General features: G+C 43.7%; 1 protein-coding gene across 1 annotated transcript; it reads left to right on the forward strand.

Annotated features, from left to right (window-relative positions):
* Positions 1-5,029: 5,029 nt before the first annotated feature.
* On the forward strand, positions 5,030-17,671 carry NQO1 (NAD(P)H dehydrogenase, quinone 1). The gene is made up of 6 exons (XM_012660503.1): positions 5,030-5,147; positions 12,244-12,408; positions 12,522-12,652; positions 15,036-15,149; positions 15,867-15,968; positions 17,229-17,671. The coding sequence occupies exons 1-6, from the start codon at positions 5,141-5,143 to the stop codon at positions 17,532-17,534; spliced, it is 825 nt and encodes a 274-aa protein (XP_012515957.1). The 5' UTR covers positions 5,030-5,140; the 3' UTR covers positions 17,535-17,671.
* Positions 17,672-19,279: the final 1,608 nt, after the last annotated feature.

Genomic DNA, 19,279 nt, shown 5'->3' on the forward strand with positions numbered 1-19,279 from the left:
CGATCCACCCGCCTTGGCCTCCCAGAGTGCTAGGATTACAGGCGTGAGCTACCGCGCCCGGCCAGGACTACAAGTTTTAAAAGGTTACGACCTTCTAAAAGATCATCTTTTTCCACCTGGTGCTACTGCGTGGGAGGGAGATGCCCCCTGACATCTGTAGCACTGGCCTGCAGGGTTAATTTGCACTGATTAGGAATGAATGAGCCAAGGCAAAGCAAATGCTGGGAAGAATAAGAGCCTCCCAGGAAAAGAGGACCAGAGAACCTCACCAAGAAGAAGAGAAGAACGAAGTGCCCTCTGGAATGTAGTCCTGGAACACAGGAAATCAGAAACTCCCTGGTTATAGCAATAATAGCCATAATCGCAAGAGACCAACAATCCACACGTCCCCAACCCTGTTCACTTATGTATATTCCTTCAGACCACTCATCTATTTCTCTTCCTGGCAAAGGAGCAGCAGAGCTTATACTAGACTAGTATCAGTATTATTAAAACGCAACCCCTAGGGAGCTTTGTTTTTACATATGCCAAGACAGCTTGCCTTAACTCCAAAGCACACAAACAAATACAAGTCGTCTGACCTATGTGTGACCCACATATGAGAACAAATAACAAAAAGGAAAATTTTGTTTAATAAAGGTATAGTAAAAAGATGCTAGTCTGCCTGCCCCGCACGCTGCCCCCAAATTAAATCTATACAGGAATGACTGCATAGAAATAAATGAATTGTTTTATATTGTGTAGGCATATTTAAACATAAGGATAACCTTTAAACTCCAAAAAATCCAAAATTCTAGCCCACGATTGTTTTAATTAAATGTGACAGATAATGGATATTATTTGGCTGAAACTAAATCCTTGATTTGGGGTTTAACAGTGGAAAGACAAACTCTGGTCAGGTTCTATATTTAACTTGATTTCAAGAGTAACTACAGGTAACTATAGAGAATGCTTGTTTACATAAGCAAGTTGTACTTAAAAGCTTTGCTCGCTAGTTCGGGATATTTGGAATTCGTATTTAACCAAAACTACCAGCAAACAAATAGTCCTTGATTGACACTTTTAACAAGAGGAGAATTCTGTACTGCTGTTTTCTTTAATACAACATATGGTCCATAGCACAGTGCTACTGATGTTTCCAAAAGACCCCCATGGACGCAGTACTGCCCAAATCCACAGCCAAAGCAGCCTATGCAAAACCCTGTGGTATCTGCATTAATAGCCCCCCAAATTTTTAGATATCTTTACCCCAGTATACACGGACAGAGTGGAGATGTTGAAGGAGTCTGGATCACTGTGTGTGTTTATGTATTTGGAGGTAAATTCTTATAAATGCAACCCCTTTTGCATAACGAAGACAGTGATGAGACAGTAATTCTGTGAACCACAATGACCAGGAAGTATGGGGCGCATTGACTGACAGTTGCTTAGACCTCTGCAAATGTTGGGGACAGGGTATGGCTTCTCTTTATAAATCCATAGCTCCATGCCTGGATCTTGAATGATGTTTAATAAATGCTTGTGGAGCTGAACGCATGATTCAGACCAGCGTGGAGAAAATAGTCAAGAGGCAGGAAACACCTTTTCCTAACCTTTCCTTTAGCTTGCTCTCGGCAATAACAAACGAGTCTTCCGTCCCTGAAGGTGTTCACACGAAAGCTGAAGAGCTACTGACAGAGATGCCCATGACCTAGCACTGCCAACAGGGTCCTGTCTATACCTTAAGTTCTGTGATCTGGTGCTCATACTTGATTGCTGTCTCAGATAAAATCTCTTCACAACAAATGAATGTCATTTCAGAGAAATTTCAGTTTAACCAGCATATACTAAGCCCAAGAAAGGATGATCTAATTTAGGCAATACATAATGTGACAAAATTCCATCAGGACACACCCGAACACAGGAAGTGCAGCCTAATGGCGTGGGTTCTGTGCAGCAGTGGTGGTGGGGGTGAGACTGGAGGACAGGAAGGGAGAGGGTCTACAGCAGAAGAATCTTTTCTCCCCTAATACTGAGAACCCGTTTCCTCCAGGGTTACTCAGTTGCTACCCACAGGGACCACGGAGGACAACAGATACCCAGGTCCCCAGACGGCCCGAGAATGGCTCTGAGCTAATGTACAAAGTCCATCATCCGCAGCTCAGAGAAAAGCAAGGGAGCTTTGGGGACTTCTCCTTGTGCAAAAAAGCAGCCAGGCACGCAGACACCAGACACGGTGCATTAGCAGTTGACTAATGAGGCTGTGTCTTTCACCAGGAGGGAGGATGGGGGGACTCCTGGGGATTCTCCTGCTCCTGCTTTTTCTAGGTAATGAAGACAATCAACAAAGCCTCCTGCAGCTCTGTGGTCCTAGCCTGCTCCCTGGGGATATGGGGGGTGGGGGGTGTTGAGGACACTGTTTTCAGTCGATACATAATGCCCAGTACATACATGCTCCTGGGACAGAGGCCTGCTTCAGAAAAGGTCATGGGAATTGTACAGTCTTGTACTGATAGCAAATGAAAGTTGGAAGGAACCTTGAAGATGATGCAGCTCAAGCCCACATTTGCACAGAGGAGGCAACCCGCACTCAAAGAGGAAAGCAAAGCAACTTACTGGAGCTGGACTCAAGACTTCTGACCCTGACTCTGGTAACAAGCAGGAGCTGGGAGCTGATGGTGCAGCCCAATGTCCTGGGTTCAAATTCTGGACTTTACTGTTGCTTAGCTGTGTAACCATGAGCAAGCTACATAACCACCTGGTGCCTCAGTTTCCTTATCTGTAAAATGAGAGTTTTATTCCTACCTCACATCAAACATAAAAAATTCACTCAAAGTGGATCATAAACCTACATATAGATCTGAAACTATAAAACTCTTAGAAGAAAACATATGCATAAATTTTCATGACCTTGAGTTAGGCAATGATTTCTTAAATATGACACTAAAAGCACAAATGATACAAGTGAAAGGGGCGGCCTTGCAAAACTAACAGGAAAATACCCAATTCCACAATTTCCCCAGTAACAGTTAAAGATCAATCCCATGAGTTCTCTCACTAATGGGCACCCTGCAGGAGTTCTATTTTGCACAACTTCTGAAAAGCGTTGAATGGATGGAAAAGAGATGTAAATCTCTCTTACCAAATTTTTTTTGAGAATCTGCTTTTACAGAGTTCCTGAGTAAACAGCAGGAGAATGAGCTCCAAGCCTCAACCATATCTCTGGGACAGAGTCATATGTCCTGTGATAATCCCTTCTCCAGAGAAAGTCAGGAAATCAAGTCTTGGACACTGACATCCTTTGGGTTTTGTTATCTACCTGCTGCTGCTGCTGCTTTTGTTACCAACTGACAGCCATTGCAATATTTTTTTCCTTCTCTTCATCCCCCTTAAAATCAGCAAGCCACTTGGCCTCATTGCTGGCACACCCCCTTCTCTTTCTTTGGGATGCCACACCCACGCCCTCTCTCTCTCTCTCTCTCTCTCTCCTCTAAGAAGGATAAAATAAACGTTTTTGTAGTGAGCTGAGATGCTTTGAAGGGTTAATGAATAAAAAGGTATAATGCAATTATAGTTGCTAGGGAACTTTAATAAACGCTATTTGCTTCTGTACAAAGCTTGCGGTTAGCAATTGTTAGAATTCAGGGCCTGATCGCCCTACGCGAAGTATGTCAAGGGTTCAACTTATGATCGATGTGTAACTGAAAGAATGTTCTGTGTTTAATCTATAACTTAGATTGTGCTTTACTTCAATGATTGTAATCTGTCTTTGGGCACCAGAGATCTGTGAGAACAGCCAGATCTCAGGACTCTGTGTCATTGAAATATTAATTGTACGTTCTACCTTTGTTTCCTTTGTTTTAGAGTACCTGTTCTATGGCACGTAGCCCCCCTCAAATTAGTATAAAATTCCTGTAGAAGCAAAAGACTGGTGCCACTCTCTGTACTGCTTTTATGCGGGCAGAAGTGGTCGCTGGCCAGCTAATAAAGACTCTCAATTTGGCTCCATTAAATTCTCTCGTGGTCTGTTCGCGCCCTCCACACTACAACAGTTTTCACTTTTGTATCTTCATTTCTGCATGAAAAATCTTTCTCCACCCGCGCAGTGAGCACCTACTAGCCTTTCCACGCTAACACTGTGTACTTCCCAATTCCCCTCATTTGTAATTCTTCTGAAGGTTATCAGAAGAAGTACAATTAAAGTTCTTTTTCCTTCACCTTTCCACAGTATGTCTCCCCTCTGTTCTGTAGTAGGATGGCTTTACTACTACTTTTACTTTATAGAGATTTAAAACTTTTGCTCTGTTCTGCTCCGTACCCCTAAGACTTTGTGTAAAGCCACTAACTTTAATGTGTCTTGGCTATTCTTTGAATGCTTCCCCATGACTGCTATCTCCCACCAGCCCTGCCTTAGCTCATGGGAAACAAAACCAATTAGTTCCCCATTACCTGGCCTTCAGGAGCAGGGGTGACCAAGAGCCATGCACCCAGGGAAGTGTGTTCTATGGGACCCTCAAGTGCAGGAGGTGAACCTTGCAAAGGGAAAATTCACTTTCACAGAGCAAGTCTCCCCTATGCTTTCAGCCCTCCAAGTCCAGAGTCACTGTGACTCAGCAGAATCTGAGTCTAAAGGACTGTAGTTGTCTGTATCCGGCCCCTTTTCGTGCCCAGGCCCGAAGGGCGTGCGCAACACACACCCTCACCCCATCGGAAACTTCCTCCTTTTATCCCTAGGTAGTCTCAGGGCAGACTGGGCAGATGGGCTTGTCTCCCCCGACCCCTTACACACACACACACACACACACACACACACACACACACACACACACACACACACCCCTCAAGGGACTTTTCTTGACTTCCGCCCGCGCGTCATGGGGGGAGACGGGGGAGTCTCCTCCAGACTTCCTTCCGGTGACTGCACCCTTGGCGTCCTCAGCCCAGCGCTCCAGGGTCCAGGCGGCAGGCGCCGCCCTTGCTGGCTGCCCAGCTCCAGTGGGCCGGGCCAGGTAGGATATAAAGGCTCGGGTGCTTTGCGAGCAGCACTTGGGACTCCTCCCGGGTTGCAGCCCGCGCGGCACAGCCCCGTACTTTGCCCAGGCCAGGGTCGCCCCGGCAACCACCAGCCCAGCCAATCAGCGCCCCGGATTGCGTCAGAGCCATGGCTGGTGAGTGCCCGGAGCGCTTGCGACTCCCGAACCTTGGCTCCTCTGGAGCTCTGGACGAGGCAATAGGGGCTTGGCCCTGAGTTTTTTCCCTTGACTCAAAACCGAAAAAGTGAAGAGATGAGGGTCCTAGGAGGGGCCTTGACCAGACTCCGGGATACGGGGAGCGTGTTTCTACCCTGGAGTCTCGGAACCTCCCCCACCCCACCCTCGCAAACTCTGATGGTCATTAAGGAGAGACTTGACCTTGAAAGCAGAAATTCCCTCCAAAACAGGGGTCTGAAACTGACCATCGAAAGCCAGATCTGACCCACTGCCCATACCTCTTTTGACCTAATAGTATTTAAACATTTTGAAATAAGTTGCTAACATTTAAAATAAAAATAGGTGATTTCACTTAAAAATGTGGATTCCCAGCTTCTGGAGGAAAACTGGAAGATCTGGCGATTTGTGGGCTGGAGCTGACGAAGCTGCTGCCTTTAGTTTGATAAAGAACAGACCCCAGTGCAGACTGCCTGGCCCAGCAGACATTTTCCACTGTGGCCCTTGGTTTAGGCAAACCTGACCTGGTATTGAGTCCATTTCAGTGACAAAGCCTGCCTATCCACCGTCAACCTGGGGAACCTGGAGGCCACTCCAGCTCTATCTGATGCATAAATGACCAGCTGAGCTCTTTCCCAGAGGGCATCACCAAGATCGGACGGTGCTAAGACTTAGAAAGGGGCGGGGGGGACGGCAAAACTCTTCCTTTTTGTAATTTTCTTCCCTCTGAACCTCGTTCTGCCTCTGAAAACACACGTGCACACACAGAATCTCATCTTACTAGGTGAGTGGAGGAAGAGATTGCTCTTGGCAGTTGACAAACTACAATTGTCAGAATCTCTGAGAAAAGGGCCGCACTGGGGATTGGAAGCCCACCCTGAGGTGCTGGCAGAGATAGCAGGGAAGGGATTTTGACCGCTGATGAGGCTTCCTGTTTGCATGCTAGCTGCTGTTTTCCTTTACTTCATTCTTCAGCTGCCTTGAGGCACAAGCACACCCCCCCCAATACTAGAGCAAGAACTATTTTCTGACTTTGCAATCCTACAGAATGTTCTGTATTTATGTGTAGCTTAAACACAAAAAAGGGAGGTGGTAATGAGGGAAAATGGGAAGATTTGGGTCTTGTATAACTAGTTTTAGTCTTACCCAGCTAACCAAATCTTGAGATTAACCGAAGCATCCCGGGCATTTGTTTACAGCTAACAGGTGTGTCTGGCTGGCACACCGGTTCCTTTGAGGATTCAGGTGACAGCAGAGGGCCAAAGCAGAATGCACGAAACTGATAGGAGGGCTTGCCCTTGTTATTTTCCTAGTAGGTTTTTCTTGATTGCTTATTCTCCCTCCCAAAAAGATCATGTGGGTATAAATCTTACTGCGAAACGTATCTAGACATACTCCACATTAAAACGGTGAACCATGATCCCTTTCTTTCCCTGTTAGTTTTATCTTTTTTGTCATTAAGTTCTCCTGTGTTGGTCATCAGTGAAACCATGCAGTTGACAGTTTAATTTTAAAGGTTAGTAAGAACTCTTGGTTTCAGATTGGCCTGAGGTTGAAGGCAGAGAATAATAGGAATGTTGGAGCAATAGGTGAGGACAGAGGTCACCTCCCAGGGGACAGTCTAGAGACTTTGGCCACCAGAATTTAGTCTTCATGAAGACAAAGGTTTGTGTGTATTTTGTATAGTAATGTATCCTAAGTGCCCGGCACATAGTACGTACTCAGGAAATAGTTGTGGAAAAACTGGGAGAATTGGTTAGTGAGAACATTAGCATTTCAGGGGGAAAAAGAAAAGTTGGCTGGTGCGGACTTGAACGGAAATGAAAAGAAAGGATGTGGAAAGAACAAGGGCTTTCAAAGACACAGAGAAGTGATAAACTGGGGGCATATTTCACAGGGACTGAGATCTGAAAGTGAACCAGTGCAGAGAGACGTTAACAAAGATGTGCGGAGGTGTGTTAGCTGTGTTCGCTTCAATGACATATACCCATCTAATGACATGTGTGACAAGCAGAAATGCAAGTTAAACTGGGGGTACTGACAATCAGCCCATTCGTCTTTCAAGAATCAGCTCAAGGCTGGCATGGTGGCTCACGCCTGTAATCCTAGCACTCTGGGAGGCCGAGGCAGGAGAATAGCTCGAGGTCTGGAGTTTGAGACCAGCCTCAACAAGAGTGAGACCCCGTCTCTACTAAAAATAGAAAGAAATGATCTGGACAACTAAAAATATATAGAAAAAATTGTAGTCCCAGCTACTCGGGAGGCTGAGGCAGTAGGATCGCTTGAGGCCAGGAGTTTGAGGTTGCTGTGAGCTAGGCTGACGTCATGGCACTGTAGCCCGGGCAACACAGTGAGACTCTATCTCAAAAAAAAAAAAAAAAAAAAGAATCAGTTCAAATGGCAGCTCCTCAGAAGGGCCTTCCTAATCAGCCAGCCCTGAAGCTACCAGTTTTCTTCTATGAAACATTGCCCGTTACCTCTCCTATCAAACTAACGGCATTGTACCCTGAAGAGTTTCTTTGTGTATGTGTCTTATTGCCTCTCTTAGGGTAAATTCTGAAAAAGTCTAACTCCTCCCAGGTGACCAGGTCATGTTACTTAGCTAGTTAAGTGGCAGGAAGGGGAAATGAACCCTCCAAGTTCAGAAAACTTTATTTTGTCCATGAAAAGTGATGTGGAAACTAGTGACAGAAGATTATTACTTTTGGGTAGTAAGTCTTCTCCTGATTTACCTTTTCCCTCTGACAAATAAGCACGAATATTCTTTTAATTGTAAATGAATATTCTGTTAATTGCCTATTCAGAACCTTTGACCATTTTTCTATTGAGTTGATTTTAGGAATCTATTCTAAGTACTGCCCTTCTGTTGGTTATATTTGTTGCAAATATGCTTGTTTGTGTCTTGCCTTATCTTAACATTTTTTTTTTTTGAGACAGAGTCTCACTCTGTTGCCTGGGCTAGAGTGCCGTGGCATGGCGTCAGGCTAGCTCACAGCAACCTCAAACTCCTGGGTTCAAGCAATCCTACTACCTCAGCCTCCCGAGTAGCTGGGACTACAGGCATGTACTACCATGCCCGGCTGATTTTTTCTATATATATATTTTTAGTTGTCCAGATAATTTCTTTCTATTTTTTAGTAGAGACGGCGTCTCCCACTTGCTCAGGCTCATCTCGAACTCCTGACCTTGAGTGATCCACCTGCCTCGGCCTCCCAGAGTGCTAGGATCACAGGGGTGAGCCACCGGCCTGGCCGTATCTTAACATTTTTAACGTTGGAGCATGCCTATAGCTATTTGATGGTGAGCTTGAAAGAGCAAGAGATGGATATCGTAGACTTGCTAATTTTCTGTGAAGTGCCTCTATTGTCTTACTACTTAGGAAATGCTTATAAATATTGATGAGAAGTCAAAAGACTGAAAACTGTCAAAAGCAGCATTCAGTAAACATTGATAAGACTGATGCCAAGGTAAATCACAAAGAAAATGCATTCCAGCCTTGAAGGTAAATTTTTTAAAAAATGCACGTCAGAGCTTAATATGCTCACATTTCTCTCAATTGTGTTAAATCCATATGATAAGAAAAGGGTAGGAATTTGTTGAGGCAGTCTCAGGAATTCCTTTTCCCTTCTCCAGGCCATCTGAAATATTAATATTTTAAAACTATTCCAGCTTCACCACTTACTGACTGTGCAAACTTGGACAACTTGCTGAACTTTTCTGTGCCTCAGTTTTCTTGTCTGTAACATGGGGATACTAATTGTATTTACCTCATAGGATTGTGTCTTAGACCATTTTGTGCTACTATAACAATACCTGGGACTGGGTAATTTATAATACAGAGAAACTTACTTCTCACAGTTCTGGAGGCTGGAAAGTCCAAGATCAAAGCGCTGGCAGGTTTGATTGTCTGGTAAGAGCTGCATCTTCTGGAGGGGAGAAACACTGTTTCCTCTCTGTGGTGGAAGGTAAAGACAGAAAAAAGGCAAATGGGCCAAGTGCCTCTTCCATAAGGGCATTAAACTCATGAAGGAGGGAGGAGCCCTCATGGCCTAATCACTTCTTAAAGGCTCCATCTCTTACTACTATCACATTGGCAACACCTGAATTTTGGAAGGAAAACATTCGAAACATCAGGGGGTTGTTGTGACAAAGGAAAAAGAATGTAAATCTCCTGGAGCAGTGCCTCCACACTTAGTAAGTACCCATTAAATACTGTTTTTGCAAACAAAGCATGCTTGTTCTAACAACTTTATTAATACAAAAGAGCCACTGTAGCAGGCCAGGTGCAGGGGCTCATGCCTGTAATACTAGCAATTTGGGAGGCCAAGGAGGGAAGATTGCTTGGGCCCAGGAGTTTGACACCAGCCTGGGCAATAGCAAGACCCCATGTCTACAAAAAATAAAAAATTAGCTGGGCGTAGTGGTGTGCATCTGTAGTCCCAGCTACTGGGGAGGCTAAGGCAGAAGGATTACTCAAGCCCAGGAGTTTGAGGTTGCTGTGAGCTATGATGACAGCACTGCACTCTAGCCCCAGCAACAGAGTGAGACCCTGTCTCAAAAAAAAAAAGATCAAAGAAAAAGTTAATCTTTCTTTCTGCCTCTATCCCTTTGTCATTTTCTACTTCACGAAGAAAACTATTAATAGTTAAATGTGATCATTCCACATCTTTTTTCCCATACCAATATATTGCAAATCTATATACATAAACATGTAGTTTCTTTTTCTTCCTTCCCTCTTTCCTTCTCTCTCTCTCTCTCATCTTTCTCCTTTCTTTTAAATTAAAATGGCTTCACACTCAGTATCTGTTAACAATATATCATGGATATCTGTCTGGATCACTCTATATAGTTAACTCATTCTTATTAACAGCATAATTTCCTGTAATATGGATGTAGCCATAATTTATTCAAACGTTCCCCATAAATGGACAATCGGATTATGTCTGATTTTTGCCAATGAAAAGAATGGTGCAGTACACATCCTTGCTCCTATATCCTAAAGCTTTTAGTCTGTAGAACACATTCCCCCAAATTGGAGAGCAGGATCAAAGATTTATATGTTTTTAAAATTTTAAGAGATTCAGCCTGATTACTTTCCCCAAAGGTTGAGGCAATTCAAATTCCCCCCAGTAATGTGCCAGTTTTCCTACAATCTTAATAGCCCTCAATGTTATTTGTCTTAAATTTTTTGCCAGTCTCATGGGTAAATAGCTCATTTTAATTTGTTTTTCCTGACAGGCCAGGCAGAGCATCTTTTCATTTGTTTGTTGCCATTTGCATTTCCTCTCTGTGAACAGTCTGTTCAGACCCTTGACCCACTTTTCTATTGCATTGTCTGTCTTTTTCTAATTATTTGTGGGCATTCTTTGGAATTTTAACTCTCGGTGATAAGAGGTGCAGAGTTCTTTTCCTATTGCATTGTCTTTTGACTTTGTTTATAGTGCCTTTTGCTAAACAAAATTTTTTTATCTTTAAGTGGCTTTCTCTCTGTCAAGCTTTTCCTTCATGGTTTCTGAATCTCTAGTCTTTCTTAAAAAGTATTCTCGGCGGGTTGCGGTGACTCACGCCTGTAATCCTAGCACTCTGGGAGGCCGAGGCGGGCGGATTGTTTGAGCTCAGGAGTTCGCGACCAGCCTGAGCAAGAGTGAGACCCCGTCTCTACTAAAAAAATAGAAAGAAATTGGCTGGACAACTAAAAATATATAGAAAAAACTAGCCGGGCATGGTGGCGCATGCCTGTAGGCCCAGCTACTCGGGAGGCTGAGGCAGAAGGATCACTTGAGCCCAGGAGTTTGAGGTTGCTGTGAGCTAGGCCAACGCCACGGCACTCACTCTAGCCAGGGCAACAGAGTGAAACTCTGTCTCAAAAAAAAAAAAAATATTCTCTACCCTGAGGTTATTCAAATTCTACCTTTCCACCTCTTCTATTTTAATTCTTTTCATTAAAAGAATTTAGATCTTTAATCTGCCTGGAAATTATTGCTATATGTGGTATATTAGTGGGGTAATTAAAAACAAAAACTCTTTGGTGAATACAATAGACACACTGAAAAGTGCACAAGGTCTAGGTGGATTTTCACAAACTGAAAATTTGTATATTTACCCAGATCAAGAAACAAAATGTTCCCATTACCCCAAAAGTCCCTTTTGTGCCCTTCTAGTCACTATCTGCAAATACCACTATGCTGACTTCTAATATCTAAGCAGGTTGAGTATCCCTTGTCTGAAACACTTGGGAACAGAAGTGTTCTGGGTTTTAGATTTTTTCAGATTTTGGAATATTTGTATTAATTTTACAAATTGAGCATCCCAGATTTGAAAATCTGCAATCTGAAATGCTCCAATGAGCATTTCCTTTGAGTGTCATGTCGACACTTAAAACATTTAAAATTTTGGAGCAGGCCGGGCCCGGTGGCTCACGCCTATAATCCTAGCTCTCTGGGAGGCTGAGGCGGGCGGATTGTTTGAGCTTAGGAGTTCGAAACCAGCCTGAGCAAGAGCGAGACCCCGTCTCTACTAAAAATAGAAAGAAATTAATTGGACAACTAAGAATATATAGAAAAAATTAGCCGGGCATGGTGGCGCCTGCCTGTAGTCCCAGCTACTCGGGAGGCTGAGGCAGGAGGATTGCTTGAGCCCAGGAGTTTGAGGTTGCTGTGAGCTCGGATGACGCCATGGCACTCTAGCCCGGGCAACACAGTGAGACTGTGTCTCAAAAAAAAAAAAAAAAAAAACAATTTGGAGCATTTCAGATTTTGGATTTTCAGATTTGAGATGCTCAACCTGGAGTAGTTTTCTGGGAGAATCATTTTATTTTTGTGCAGATGGCTAATTAAATATGCCAACACCATTTATTGGATCAGCCACTGACTTAAATCCTTCCTTTAATCATTGGTACTTCTAAGGAGAAAATACATTTCTGGCGGCAGGGGATGGATTGCAATAACAAACCTCTAAAAAAGCGGCCCCTTGCGTTCCAGACCCCAGCTCCCCTGTAGCTGAAGCTCTGCTGGTTGGTAATGGGTTTTCTCCACATGCCTTGTGTGTGTCTCAATAGTCAGAAAAGCACTGATCGTACTCGCTCACTCAGAGAGGACGTCCTTCAACTATGCTATGAAGGAGGCTGCTGTAGGGACTTTGAAGAGGAAAGGATGGGAGGTGGCCGAGTCGGACCTCTATGCCATGAACTTCAATCCCATCATTTCCAGAAAGGACATCACAGGTGGGATCCCTACCTCCTCCCTTTAATTAGTTCTTTGTGGATCTCCTTGCCTGTGAGTTCTCTGGCCCAGCCTTGGCCCCTCTGACCTCAGCCTCTTTTTTCCCTCTCTGCAGGTAAACTGAAGGACCCTGAGAACTTTCAGTATCCTGTGGAGTCTGTTCTAGCTTATAAAGAAGGCCGTCTGAGCCCGGATATTGTGGCTGAACAAAAGAAGCTGGAAGCTGCAGACCTTGTGATATTTCAGGTATGGTAGGACATCAGAAGGGGTGTCAGGGACACTTGAGTTCCTTATTGTCCTAGACCTGTCACCTAATTAGCTATGGGATCTTAGAACAATCACCACTTGGCTTTATTCTTTGTAAATAAGGGTGATTACTTCAAAGGTGCAGAATTACACAGCTTTACAGATGTCGTGAGTCTGGCAGTATTACTCTTTACATGTATGAATGTAACTGCAAAGATGATATATAAGCCTTAGCTTGTTTTCCCCCATGTGCCTAATCTTCCCTCCAGTTAGTGAATCCTGGTGGTCTGACTCTTTCAAAATTTGCACTTCTCCCCCTTTCTCCATAAGAATTCCAGTTTGTGGAGTGATGCATGAGACATTGATTTTTCTGTTGAAGGGGGCTTTGTTTTTTGGTTTTTGTGAGACAGGGTCTTGTTCTGTTGCCCGGGCTAGTGTGTGGTGGTGTTATCATTAGCTCACAGCAACCTCAAACTCCCAGGCTCAAGCCATCCTCCTGTCTCAGCCTCCTAAGTAGCTGGTACTACAGGTGTGCACTACCACACTTAGCTAATTTTTATATTTTTTGGAGAGACAGGGTCATGCTACGTTGCTCAGGCTGGTCTCAAATTCCTGGCCTCAAGAGATCCTCCCATCTTGGCCTCCCAGAGTGCTAGGATTACAGGAATGAGCCACCACACCAAGCCTTGAAGGGGCTTTGAAACCCTGTTGAATGTATTTTGGCAGCAAACCATGGCCTTTCTTCTCTGGAAAAGCTGCTTTACTGTTTAGCAGACAACACTGGAATTGTGTGGGCATCTTGTTAGTCATGTTTTTTATAAATGCCAGACTATACTCAATGATTTTGCTTTTACCAATTCCAACCAGCCTTTTGATATTGAACATGGTATGTATATGACACTGGAAATTCCACAAGGAGGGTGGTACAAGCTGTGGTTTTTGCAATTATTCAATCAGCTGCAAAGCATCCAATCCTTAAAGTCCTTTATTCTATTGTCAGACCTGTTGCTATGAAGTGAAGCCACATGCCATTAGCCAGTGCCCCAAAGGATGCCTTTTTTTTTAAAGACAGGGTCTTCCTCTGTCACCAGGGCTGGAGTGTAGTGGCGTCATCATAGCTTACTGCAACTTCAAACTCCTGGGTTCAAGCAGTCTTCCTGCCTCAGCCTCCCAAGTAGCTGGGACTACAGCTGTGCACCACCACGCCTGGTTAACTTTTTTATTTTTTGTAGACATGGGGTCTTGCTATGTTGCTTAGGCTGGTCTGGAACTCCTGGCTTCAAGCCATCCTCTTGCCTTCTCCTTCCAAAGTGCCAGGATTACAGGCGTGAGCCACTGCATCCAGCCTACTTATCCCCTTTTCTGTAGGTCTAGGTATATTCGTGCCTTTCAAATATTGGAGAAAGCTATTAAGTCTTAAAAATTCCTTCCTCTAGTTTTCTTCCTCTGGACACATTCCACTTGTCATATCTTTTAAATCATGAATCGAGGATAAAAAGAAATACTGGTATAGTTCTTACTCTGCTTCTATCAGGACAAGAGGTCAAACAAGACTTTCTCATGGGAATTCCCTGATAAACCTTAGTAACATTGTTTGCATTTTTGAGTGGTTTCGTTTATTCTAAATGATAGGATTTCACATCTGTGACCACAAGGGACATTTTTTTTTTTTTTTTTGAGACAGAGTCTCACTCTGTTGCCCTGGCTGGAGTGCTGCGGCATCAGCCTAGCTCACAGCAACCTCAAACTCCTGGGCTCAAGCGATCCTACTGCCTCAGCCTCCCAAGTAGCTGGGACTACAGGCATGCGCCACCATGCCTGGCTAATTTCTTCTATATATATTTTTAGCTGTCCAATTAATTTCTTTCTATTTTTGGTAGAGACGGGATCTCGCTCTTGCTCAGGCTAGTCTCGAACTCCTGAGCTCAAACGATCCACCCGCCTCGGCCTCCCAGAGTGCTAGGATTATAGGCGTGAGCCACCGCGCCTGGCTGGGACAGTCATATTTTTTGATACCACACCTATTAAGCAAGCTCTTGGGAAAATGTTGATTTGGGCACCACACACTGAAGCAGACCTTGTCTGCGATCCTTGCTATTTAGACTTCACTGCCAAATGTGATTTCATACAAACAAATCTTATCTGCATGTGCCTTTATTCAGACCCACCTAATATGTATATTTTTAGGCAGAAACAGAGGTGTTGAGTTTGTTGACCAAGGACAATAATTTTCTCTTTTCTTAAATATGCTAACTCCTCCAGAAGAAATGAAACCGGCCTGAGGAAAGGTTCCCCCACAGTGAGCAGCAGCTAAGCACCTTGAGCTGCCTTCTGTGCTGGGGGTGTCCCTGATCTGACCTCTTTGATGTCTTCTGTCACACAGTTCCCACTGCAATGGTTTGGAGTCCCTGCCATTCTGAAAGGCTGGTTTGAGCGAGTGCTGATAGCGGAGTTTGCATACACATATGCTGCCATGTATGACAAGGGACCTTTCCGGGTAGGTGAATGGCTTTGAGTTTCCTAACAGCTGGCTTGTGGGTAGAGTCTTCCCTGACGCAGAGTTTTGAGCACAGTTAGATACTAAGCTCAGGGTCCAGGCCCTTTGGGAGAGATGTATGATAAAGTTTTCACAGATGAAATGGCGTGACGTTTGGGATTTGTTTTAAAATACTCCAGAAAAAAAGGGGGTCTGGGCATTGGATAGAACTAGAATGGCAAAATATTGAGAGGTGAAGCTGGGTGACAGATGCATTGTTGTATTATTTTCTCTTTTATGTACGTTGGAAATTTTCCATAATAAAAATAAAGTCTGTCTTCATTTTTTGGAGACCCAAATAACTGCACAAGAAACACTTTGAGACCTTCTAGATTAAAGGTCTTGTCGTACTCCGTGCCTAAACACATGGGGAGACAGATAAAAAGGACGAATAACTCCACCAGGGGAGCTGGCAGCCAGCACTGATTTTGGCTATTGTGACAGCCTTGCCCTGACTGGCCATATGCAGAAGTATGGAATCCTTGGCTGCCCCAGCTACCTGTCTGTGGACCATCTAGGCTTGTACTTCTGCAGAGTCATAGTGTGTAGCTCAGAGGAGCCAAGGTATGAAATAATATAAGCAGCAAATAGGGTGGACTTGTGTGTTCTTTTCCCTGGGGCTGTTTCATTAACTTCTTGTCACCAACGGGATGTTGTTTTTTTTCTTTTCTTTTACAGAATAAAAAGACACTGCTTTCCATTACCACTGGTGGCAGTGGCTCCATGTACTCTCTGCAGGGTGTCCATGGGGACATGAATATCATTCTCTGGCCAATTCAGGTACCTCATTTTCAATGAACCTCCAGGGGAATTCATTAATTGAGCTTTTTATGGGGTCCAAAACCTCAAGAAAGCGCTGAAAACAGGTCCGAGGCGTGAAGATGAAAGCACAGTCATGATTCAGAACTATGGGGAGCTTCTTTTAGGAACGTGCTTGTCTTCCCAGGCTTCTGTGCTTATGGAATACACCCACATGTGCGCACGTTCACACACCATTCTCTCTAACCAAGCACTAGTGTGGTTGACCCTCCGTTTGTACAGCCACAGGTCCTGGTTCTCTCCAGATGGCTGACATGTCCTCTCTCCAATCTTCCTGTCCTTCTCCAAGTTGCTGCTACAGTCTCACACACTATTAAAGCCTAAGACAGTTTAAGAAATTATTTAGTCCAGCCATTTTAGAGATCAACAAAACTGCAGCTGAGATGGGCTTTTTGGTGGTCACTGGACTCTCAGGAGAATCTATCTATCTATTTATTTATTTATTTATTTTGAGACAGAGTCTCACTGTTGCCCAGGCTAGAATGCTATAACGTCAACCTACTCACAGCAACCCCAAACTCCTGGGCTCAAGCAATCCTTTTGCCTCAGCCTCCCGAGTAGCTGGGACTACAGGCATGTGCCACCATGCCTGGCTAATTTTTCTATATATATTTTTAGTTGTCCAGCTAATTTCTTTCTATTTTTAGTAGAGACGGGGTCTCGCTCTTGCTCAGGCTGGTCTCGAACTCCCAAGCTCAAACGATCCACCCACCTCGACCTCCCAGAATGCTAGGATTACAGGTGTGAGTCACCGCGCCTGGCCAGGAGAATCTGTAGAATCTCTTTTAAGGAAGGGTGTTGGAGAGAAGAGCAAATGAGGTGGCCGCCTATAAGAGTCACACATCACGCTCATCTAGTTATACGGACAAGTGGAGAAATGCCCATATCCGTGCCTTGGCAAAAGTCAGCTACCAAGAAGCTGAAATTCTCCCTAATGTAATATTAATAGAACTTTCACACACTCTTGGCAGAGGATTCAGGTTGGCACAGCTTCAAGGTTTAATTCATTTAAAGGAGAGCACAGCTGAATAGGCTAAAATAGGTAACAGCTAGGTAGAGAGGGCAGAAGGTGAGAGAATATAGCTATGAACTGTTTCTCCAGGGTACTTCAGGCTTCCTTATTGGAGTGTCTTACTGGGAAGCCCAGACCGACTTGTTGTTTACAGTACAAACTGTGTAGGACTGGATCTGTGACTTCACTCTGTGCTTATGTATCCCCAGAGTGGCATTCTGCATTTCTGTGGCTTCCAAGTCTTAGAACCTCAGCTGACATACAGCATTGGACACACTCCAGCGGATGCCCGAATTCAGATCCTGGAAGGATGGAAGAAACGTCTGGAGAATATTTGGGATGAGACACCACTGTATTTTGCTCCAAGCAGCCTTTTTGACCTAAACTTCCAGGCAGGGTTCTTAATGAAAAAAGAGGTACAGGATGAACAGAAAAACAAGAAATTTGGCCTTTCTGTGGGCCATCACTTGGGCAAGTCCATCCCAACTGACAACCAGATCAAAGCTAGAAAATAAAATTCGCAAGATTTGATTTTCTTCTAACATGTAGTCAAATCTGGGTGTCTTTTTAGGCTTCCCTGACTTGCTTTAGCTTTTAAGATTTGGATTTTTCTTTTTCCACAAGGAATGAATAGGAGAGGGAATAGACTGTATTCATACATTTTTGGGTGTTTTTATTATTAAACATAACTGATTCTTATGATTGCTGTCATGGCATGTAACCAAAATCTGGCTTGGGCTCAAGAGGCTACTTAGGGAAAGGTGTAGAAAGATGCTGGAATATATTCTTTAAGGGTATCTACACAATTTAATTCCTCTTCTTAGGGCTAAATTTTGAGGTCAAAATCTCGCTAGATAGGATTCAACTCTCCAGTGATCTGTTTCTTTTAATTAACTCTCTGTAGTTTATGGCAAGAGGGAATTGCTCAGAGAAAGAAATGACTGAATCTATCTGACCTAAGGGACTTGTTTAGTAGTTAGTAATCTAATGCTTGTTTATGGTACATATTGGTTTCAATTACTACACAGTTACTAACATGCTTAATATGAGTATTATTCTTCCTTCAACTTTTCTTGTTTGTGTACAGTACACAGATACCTTGAAAGGAATAGCTAATAAGTCTTTTCTTTACCTCAATCTTCTACTTTAATGTTTTCAGAAATAAACAAATACATCCACACCCCACATCTGCTATCCTGAGTGAATTCGAGAAAGGAAATAGTACCTTCAATACTGAAAAATAACCTTCCACAAAAAAATACTTTATTTCTGATCTATACAAACTTCTGGAAGGTTATTTTCTGTATCATTGCTGGACTGATGACTTTCAAGGATGTGTTTTAGTCCCATGACATTTGGGATATAATTGTAAATCTAGAGTTTTATTAACTTTGGTGAACAATTTTGGCATGATACTCTAATTTCTATTTAAATTCTTTAAGTGCATCTCTTCCCACTGTTGGCATAATTCAAGTAGAATATGATAAAAGACTGCCCTCTTGTGGCGCAGTGAAAGAAAGAGAAATGATGCAAAACAAGGTTGCCTGAAAAATGGGAAACAGCCCCTTACCTGCGGAGGGAATGATGGCATCAGGCCGGGTTGGAGAACTGCATTTACCAGATGCCAGTAGCAGTGGATATTTTCACTCGATGATATCCACAATAGCAGACGGCTGGCTTTTCGGTTTGAAAATATTTTCCATGGCCTTCATCTTCACTGCAATTTTGTATAAAATTTCTTAAAGTTCCAAATTAAATAAAATTCATTTCTACAAACTCCCACCCTCATTGGTATCAGTGAAGCAAATGATAGAGGCATTCAGGCAAAAATGGGATCTAGTAGAAGATGGGATCAGAGGATTCAATAATAAATTACGGCCAGAAGCCCACAAAATGATACGGCTTGAGAGCTCACCCAACAGGGGTGCTTTCTACCTAATGGCAGTGGAACAACCTATTCAGATCTCAAGGAATTTAAGAGACATTTAAAAGAGAGCCAGGAAAGAGTGGTGTAGAAATCAAGAAAAACAGGCCGGCCATGGTGGCTCAGGCCTGTAATCCTAGCACTCTGGGAGGCCAAGGCGGGTGGATTGCTCAAGGTCAGGAGTTCGAGACCAGCAAGAGCGAGACCCCCATCTCTACTAAAAATAGAAAGAAATTATTTGGACAACTAAAAATCTATATAGAAAAAAAAAAATTAGCCGGGCATGGTGGCTCATATCTGTAGTCCCAGCTGCTCGGGAGGCTGAGGTAGTAGGAT

This window comes from Propithecus coquereli, unplaced genomic scaffold, assembly GCF_000956105.1.
Source record: "Propithecus coquereli isolate 6110/MARCELLA unplaced genomic scaffold, Pcoq_1.0 Scaffold67, whole genome shotgun sequence".
Classification (NCBI taxonomy): Eukaryota; Metazoa; Chordata; class Mammalia; order Primates; family Indriidae; genus Propithecus; species Propithecus coquereli.